Below are 9,078 nucleotides of genomic sequence, written 5' to 3' on the forward strand. Positions count from 1 at the left end.
CTTTTCTTAGTTCAAATGACCTTTCTGTAACCACTGAAATAATTTGCTAATTTGTCCATCTTGAAAGAGTTGTTTAAAGACAGTACTGATAGTTTGGAGGTATTCAAACCTAGGGTGAACAACCACTTGGTGGAGATGTTGTAGAGAGAATGATTGGACTTAAGCCCTGCAAGCCCTGAATTTAGTATTGTAGATTATTGGAACCGTACTGAAGTTTTGAAATCTATCTTTGGAACCCAGATGAACAAAATAAATGTCTTAAGTAGATATTCTACACACTTGCCCAAGAGTATTCCCAATTCCAAAATATTTACACAGTACTGGATAAAAAAGTGATGACTGTCAGTCTTGGAGAAACCAGCTAGCAACTTCTGGATCTAAGTACTAAAAGAAATTAATAGTATAACTTGTTAAGATAAATTGATTTTTATCTAATCAGCTACGTGTTTATATGGAATTATACTATATGCCTAAAAGGAAGCAACAGACTAGGGAAATAAAAACCATTTTGTAATACCCTCAACATATTTCTCTCATTTTAAACCCAAACTATTTTGCTTTTATGAAATAAAAATTTAATAGGGATAGAGCCAAATATTTTAGCATGCTAAAATATATGCTTATTATAAAAAAGGGAACTTAATATTTAGGTAAAACTGGTGTCATTATGTTTGTGTAATAATTGGCCAATGAAATATTTAAGGCTAAGTATGTTTTTATAAAAATAAGGTAATACATCTTATAAAAGCAAACTTAGTGTGTAAAAGTTTAATGTGTTCTCATCATGGTAGATTCACAGGTTTTTGAAAAAATATCCAAGAACGAAACTGATGCTACTGTACCTCCGGATGAAATTCAAAGTGAAATCTCCCTAAGCAAACCTCTGTGTACAGAAAAAGAATTAATTAGTCAAGGACAAACCCTGAGTGTTACTGACTTTAGAAAAGCAGTTACTGCAGAAGTAAAAGACAAGATGGACTTGGAAAAAGACAATGGATGTACAGAATTTAAATCACCAAATAATTCCTTTTTAGTGGCAGGTATATCAATAGAAACAGAGAAGATACGCCTAGAAAGAACTGTGGGATTAGGTCTTTATCATGCAGATGTACATCTAGAGGTTGGAAGTAACAGAACATCATTTAACAGTATCTTAAATGAGATGGCTCACAATACAAATCATAAAATAGGTGTTTCTGAAGATGAGCTATTGAAACAACAATTCAGATTGCTTCCAAGGACTCAAGAAAATGCCACAGAAAAGGAAATTACAAATAGAGACCAAACCAAAGCCGATTTGGTTTCATCTCTAGATGTAGAAAAGAATCCTGTTCAGTGTCAGAAATGCAGTTTACACGATTCAAGTAATGTCATCTTAGATGATAAACAGTGTAAAATAAAACAAGTACAACTGTTAAATAAAAAAAGTGAGTGCAGCACATTGCCATTTAAACAAATTTCGGATGTTCAGCAATTCTGTTACGATACTTCAGAGAAACCTGAACTAACTGTTCCCTGTGACATAGCAATCAACCACCCCACTTCATCTGCTGTTGTTGTCAGTGATAATTTGAGAGTACTTAAGAATTCAGATGAAAATGTCAGTATTATGCCTGTGTTGGTGAAATTCAACTCAAGACCCGGGGAAAGAGCAAGGTGTAATAATCTGACTGATACACAAAACAGTCAATTTAAGGACTGTTTGGGATGTTTAGAAAACAATGTGAACACTTCCCATCTTCGGGTTAACAGTGAGAACATACATGCTTCACAAGCCAAAGATAGGAAAACTGCTGTTCATACAGAAACTTTCACAGGAGTACAGTTTTCTAATACAGAGAGTCAGACTGATGAGAATCAGATAACTGAAGCCGCAGAAAATGACCTCTTCCTCTTTGTGGATGTTAATGAAAGACAGCATACATTGTTAAATAATACAGAGAAAACAGAGTCATTAAATGACATCGTTTCAGGAAAAATTTACAGTGAAGGACAGCTGGAAGAATCATGTTCATTTCACATAAAGCCATCTGGAGATTTAGTAAACAGAAGTGGAAGGTCGGCCTTTGATCTTTCAACTTCAGATAAAAAAACTGAGAAAACTCCAGTATATGTGAATGTTTTAGACCCTAGTTCTTGGTCAAAAGTAAATCAAATTGAAAGTCAAACAGTGAGCACTTCAACTTGTAGCATTCCTTTGTTACTGAAAGAGAGATCAACAGGTCCATCAGAAAACAAAAAGATTGTTTCTGTGACACTTTGTCAAAATGCTGGTATGGACGAAATCAGGAAGGATATTGGACTAGGTAAGAAAACAGGTTGTTTTCTTTCAGAATTTCTATTCCTACTTTGTATTTTTGGACAAGCTATTGCACTTTGGAAATTTAAAAAAAAAATCAAGGAATTGAAAATAACCACAGGTCCAGGTGATTCCTTTTAAATTAGGAATAGCTACCTAATCTGAGTGCCTTTACTTTCTAGAGCAAATGCAGTGAAGTTGTTGATAAGGTTTCTGCCAGTGTGCATGTTTATTCCTTAAAAAAACAAACTTCAGAACCACTTTGTTGCTTTCCTCCCAATAGCTCCCTTTCCTTCATTTTTCAGTTTCATCTGTCCCTTCACCAACACATCCAGTTCTTTCATTTTACAATATTGAGGTGTAACATGAATACATTTCATATCATTTGTCACTGAACCTCTTTAAATTGAACCTCTTAATAATTGTGTACCTATATTAATATTCAAATGTTAAATATTTCGTAGACAATGTTCTATTCCTTAAAACCACCACAGGAAATAACATAACGTCCAAGTTTTGCTTTAAAAATACACTAGAATAAAAAAAATAGAGGGAGAGGTAAACGGATGAAATACGTGACTTAGCATTCATGGGTTTTGAAGCTGGGTAACGGGTACACTGAAATTCATACTCTCAACTTTGGTGTATTTGAAACTTTTCATATTAAACATAAAAATATAATACGTATCATGTATAGGTGCTGTGTAAGTGTAACTTCCAGGTAACAATAAGCAATAGTTTTAGAAATATGATTCTGAGGAAAATTTGTTTACCTTGCCAATAGCAATCTCATAGGTTGTTAAAGACAGTCTTAGATTTAAGGGATTTTGCCTGTTTAACAATATGCATGTAGACCCACTAAAGAAATGCAGATTTTAAGGAAAGCTTTCCATGGCCTTCAGACTTAACAGGCTTCTTTTGAAAAAGAGAAAATTTTTTTAAAAAACTGAGAACTAAAAGCAAAATGAGTATTTCTTCTTTACTAGCATGGAGAAGTAATGTAGGGAAAACAGAAAACACCAAAACACTGTAAAGTTGCACTTCACAAACTCTTAAATTTCCTAATTTCCTAATTCTTTCAGTAATTTTGTCTGGCAAATTCTGTGGTTATCAAATGCTGGTCTAATATTTACCATTTTCACAGGTCCTTTCTCCTAAATTAAATTTCAGTTATGTAAATAGTAAGAATAGAGGGGAGATGTCTAAAATTCTGAAGAAATTCAACTTGTTAACTATTCATAAAAGATTCCCATCAATATCTTTTAACATTCAAAGTAGACATAGTTCTCTAAGTTATTTTTATCTATTTATTAGAGCCCAATGACCTCCTACTGAACAGTCCTTTGTTGGGCTTCTTTCTATACCATTTTCTTTAAATACACTTTGTAAAATTTTCAGTTGGCGCAGACCTTTCCCATTAATCCGAATTGTTAAGATGTTCACTGTAAATGTTCATGTGTTATTTGGTTTTAGAAAATATACCATATTTCACTCATTTTAATGTGAAAGCAGGTTTAGAAAGTAACATTTTGTTGAAATGAAACGCCTAATGTAAGCAAAGTATATAGAAAACTATAAAATGTTCAAAGTAAAAAGAAAATAGAAATTGTTACTTTTTTAACTACAAAAGCATAGAATTAGAGAAAAACAAGTTCAGTCACTAAAAATGAGTGCCTGGAGAATAAAATTCAGTTGTTGTCATTTCCTCTTTGTCAACCAGATACTACCAGTATTAACAGAGTTGCTGACACTTTGAATAACTCGACTATCCATCCAGATCCCAAGGGAGAGCCCAGTGAAGAGAGGAATGCAATTGCAAAAACTTTTTATGATTCTTCTTTTCCCACAGAACATGTAAGTCAATTAAAAATATTGCCAAGCAGACCTTAGTGAGCTAATTCTACAGATATGTGTAGAACTGTATGCATCTGGATGCTTTAAGACCCAACTGATCTCCAAAATAATATCAAGAGGGCAACATGGCACCATTTTTCACAATTAAGGTTGATAGAAAACAGCAGGAAAAAGTCACAGTGTATAAATCAAATAGATATAATCCAGCCTGTTCTGGGAAGGAGAGTGTGAGGTAGTGTATTATATACTTCTATTTTTCAGTCACCTAAATTTAGGAATAGTGTCATTTAAGCATTTATTTGAACTTAAAAAAAAACAAACGTTCACCAGTTTGAGCATTTAAAAATTTATTTTAATAAAGGTTTCCTTAAATAATGTAATCATGTAAATTCATTTTTTACTAGTGCTTAACCTACTTTACATTTTGAGAAACTGACTTGCAAAGGAAGAAGTGTATCTTTTAATTATTTCAATTAGAATACAGTATATGAAAGGATCGAATATTCATGACTATATCAAGTATGGATGTAAATATTAAAGTATTTGTAGAGATTATATGGCTCCAAGAGTCCATTTGTCACATAAAAAGCAACTAGCTACAGCTTTGACAGATTTTTTTGGTAAAATGTGTAAGTTTTTTTATCTTAGTGTGTAAAACTTTAGTGCAAAAAAGGCTGTGTTGTTCAAAGTCTAAAAAACAAGACAATTATAGGTGTAACTGCTAAAAGTAACCTAAAAAGGTTAGGACAGATTACTTATTTAAAAAAACTGCACAGTGACACATTTTAAAGTTACTGTATATTTTAAATTTTAGAGATGCACATTGAACAACTTTGCCTTTTGCACATATAAAATGAAAATTATAGGACTAATACAGCCTTAACATGTAACAGCTTTTAACCATGTATTTCATTTTCCTTTTCAAATACGAGAAACCTCCACTGAGGTAGTGTAACTCTTCCTCTGAGAGAGTTGAAACTAAAGTCAGGATCTACCTTTCCCCTTTTCATAATTGCACTCGGCAACAAATAGTTTCAGCTTGACGTTTCCAAGTGTATATCTTTAAAATATAGAAACCCAGCATTGGGAAATTTTTGGCCAACTGGATAAGTCGCAGAATCAAAGCAAAAAGGAAGCTTGAGAATATCAAAGCTAGCCAATAATTTCTATTTTGGCTGAATACTTAACACTTATAATAACTGTCCTATTTTCAAACAGTTTCAGGTGGAAATTTCACATCTCCCTTTCAAGCTCATTTTTATAATTAACACAATAGGGAAGTTCTTTGTATCTAACGCCTGATGCTTTGACTGCAATTAATGTTTTTGAGAATTTACATTTCTAGAATTAAAACTTTTTCAAAGAAATATTCCCATGACAGTTCTGTCCTGTAAGGTACACATCTATTTTACAGATGAGGAAACAGTGCCATGAATGTGAAATAACTTTCCAAAGTATTAAGATACAATCTGTGATGGACTCAGACTGGGTATCTTGGCTCTTAGTCAAATGCTATCTACTTTGTCAACTTTCATAATAGAAAAAAATGTTTCCTTTCAAAATACTAGTGCATGTAAAACAAACTCAGCTCAGTGGCTAAACATTTTCTGGATGCTTATCACTGTGTGTCAAGCAGCATGATTACCAATTAACATGTAACATGGGGCTTAAAAGCAGATCTATGCTTTTGCCTAGTCTACTGCAAATGCTATTATCCCTGCGTTAAATCAGACAAATCTAGTCTCTTTATGAAGCCTGTTTACTTGCTCCTTAATACTTTATACTTGTCTAAATCAGGGTCTGTCAAATGACAGCTGGTGGGCCAAATGCAACCCACTGCCTCATTTTAGTAAGTAAAATTTTGTTAGAGCACAGCCACACCCATTCCTTTACCAACTGTCCATGGCTACTTTGTGGTGCAATGACAGAATGAAGCAGTTGTGAGGGGTGACACTTGGCCCACAAAGCCGAAAATATTTACTTCTGGCTCTTCACAGAAAAAGTTTGCCAACCCTTGTTCTAAATGAAGACAAATGGATTTTATGAAGACTTGTAACCAGAAAGGGAACAGAAATCCTTTATATTTTTCAATATATTTTTATGCATACTCTCCCTAGCAATCCTCTTGAATTGGGTTCATTTAAGTTAAATTTTAAAATGCAACCCTAGGACTAGCACCAGGCTGGGGGAAATTTTAGGCCAGAGATCTTTTGAATCAGGCAGAAAGAGGAGGTCAGGAGGTAAGTGATTTTGAAAGAATATAGGAAAGGAAGGAGCAAAGATATGTGGCAACACATCTGGAATTACTGCTTGTAGGCTGCAAAACCTCTAAGAAAGCTAAACAGGGCAAGTTTCGTTAAATATAAAATTTTTATCTACATGACATCTTGTTTATCTCTACAGCCAATCTCTGATCTTGCCCCTCTCACCAAGTAGGTAGTTAAGGAGAAACAAACTGAAGCAGAATAGGTATAAATGTCTCCTTCATTTCCATCATCATTAAGATAAAAAGTCAAAGAATCAAGGTTTTGGAAAACAAGGTAATTTGTATTGATATCAAGTGCATCAAAATGCATCAAGCAAATGGCAGAATGAGACAGTTAAACTATACAGAACACCAGTCATTTAACTTCAAAATCAGTAGCAACCTAGGTGTAGATTTGATCTATTTTTCCGTATCAGAATTGCATGAGTAACTTGTATATTCATTTTGGCCCTGTGAATTAAGCATGTTGAACATTTATACGCCAGATATTATCAGAAGTATACATTTATGCACATTTTTATGCATTACCAGTTATTCTTTATAATAGTACTTTGTAACTGAAAGGAGCTTACGAGAAAACTGAAGCCCACAAAAGTTAAATGACTTGCCTAAAGTCTCTTGGCAATCCTGTGCTGGTACTTTTGTTTTCATGTCTGTTATAAGAACACAGGCAATCAGACTGACATGAACACAGCATCATCCCAAGGACCAGAGGCTAGGACTTTGAGGGGATGGGTGGCTGACTGGAGAATTCTCAGGAGCCAAGAAGAGCAATCCTTAGTGAACTGAGAGTAAATGTAAACATTTAAGATCATTTAAAAAATGTTACTATGTAATCTCACTTCGTAACATTGTCATGCTACTTTTATCAGTCAAATTGTAAGAGATTTTAATGTAAGGCAATATTCAAAGACTTTCACAAGACTTACCAAAAAATGACATTTATCATTGCGTAATTTGTAATAAATGTTTTCCAACAACTTAAATGTCCAACAATATATTCAAATTATGGAACATGGAATATAATGGAGCAATGCTTTTAACAGACTTAATAGAGGGAAATGCTAAAAATGTTTTTAACACAGCAGATATGTGATTCAGTAATTTTAAGTTTATATATACAAAAGAGACCAAAATACTTACATTAAAATGTTTAATGGTGGTTGCAATCTTGGGTGATTTTAATGTAATTCTTATCCTGTTCCACATTTCTAAAATATAATATTCCCTTTTAACAGGAGGTTTTACCTGGTAATCAATTTTTTTCAAGAAATTAACTCAAATTTATTTGATAGGGATGAAGTGAATATTCAATTATGAGATAGTTAAATTATCATATATCCATAAAAGAGAATATTTTGTAGCCACTGACAGTTGTTTATGCAAAATTCTAATGACCTAGGAAACAGGTCAGAGGGAAAAACCAAGATATAAAATTCTATAGAATCATCAAATATGCTAAAAATAGGAAAAAAGACTAGCAGCAACCATTACCAAAATGTTGACAGGCCTCTCTGGATAGTGGATTACTAGTGATTTTTACTTTATACTTTTCTCTAGTTTCTAAATTTCCATTAATATTATCAGGGAAAAAACCTGAAAATGAGAAACATATTTTTAACACAGTATTATAACCCAGTGCTGGGAACATGCCAACTTCCAAGTACTGCACTGCTCTTTCCTGTTTCTCCAACAATGCTGCTTTGAAGCATGAGACGAAACATGAAGTAAAAGGCAGTTTTTATATGGCAGTTTGCTTCTGTTAGCATTTTTAATTTTCCCCTGGCTTCAATAGAAGATACAAAACATAGGCATGTATGGGAAGGAAGGGAGTAGAAGACAAAACAGATTTTTATCTCCATGTTTTAAATATCGTTTCTTTCACTGCAAGCTCTTGAGAAAACGTTTGTGGCATACCTGGAGTATATTAGGAATCTTGAAAAGTTACTACATAAGCCCACAAATTCACATTTTTTGGTACCAAAACTACTCAGGTAGTTTTGTTGGAAATTAGCCAAGAAAATGGTAGCCTTATTACATGCTCATAATTACAGAAGCTTAAGGATTTTCTTTAAACTCTTTTGTTGATGAGTGTTTAGAAAGTGAATATAATTTCAGTGGTAAAACATACTTGGTCTTTCCTAGGTGACAGCAAAACCTGTGAAATCAAATCTACAAAGCCATTTTCAGGCAATCAACATTAAAGACACTACTGATTTAACTGTGTCTTTTACTTGTGAAGATGACCGGCAGAGTTTGGTAACAAATCAAACAAGCAAAAGTGAAAAGTTTCTAACCTTAGAAAATGACTACCAATCTAAAAAAAGAAAAGCAGAAAAGATGCTGGAAAAAACAACTGATTAAAATAATGCTTTCAATGGTGAACCAAAATACTGATGTGGTTTTGACTACAGCAAAATGACTGTTACATCTAAAGCTTTACAGATGTACTCACTTTTCCAATTTTTTCTGATGTGATAAAATGGTATTATTACTGTTTTCGTTCAGCAAATGCTGCATTTAAGATAGCAAAGGCTGCTTAGCATCCAATTCCCATACCCTTTCATCAAAGTTCTTGTTGCACCTTCAAAACCCTGCCTTATAAAACACAGCTTACGTATCACATAAGATACACACAGTGACCTTTAGAAGATTGTGA

At 33.4% G+C, this 9,078-nt stretch overlaps 1 protein-coding gene across 1 annotated transcript in view; it reads left to right on the forward strand.

The window, feature by feature from the left end:
* The window catches only part of CCDC73 (coiled-coil domain containing 73), a 114,774-nt gene extending 105,844 nt beyond the window's left edge, over nt 1-8,930 (forward strand). Inside the window, exons 16-18 of the mRNA XM_081062903.1 lie at nt 792-2,306; nt 4,020-4,153; nt 8,565-8,930. Coding sequence (XP_080919029.1) covers nt 792-2,306; nt 4,020-4,153; nt 8,565-8,783 — 1,868 coding nt within the window. The 3' untranslated portion in view covers nt 8,784-8,930. The remainder of the gene's footprint in view (nt 1-791; nt 2,307-4,019; nt 4,154-8,564) is intronic.
* Nucleotides 8,931-9,078: the final 148 nt, after the last annotated feature.

This window comes from Rhinolophus hipposideros (genome assembly GCF_964194185.1).
Source record: "Rhinolophus hipposideros genome assembly, chromosome: 10".
Lineage (NCBI taxonomy): Eukaryota > Metazoa > Chordata > Mammalia > Chiroptera > Rhinolophidae > Rhinolophus > Rhinolophus hipposideros.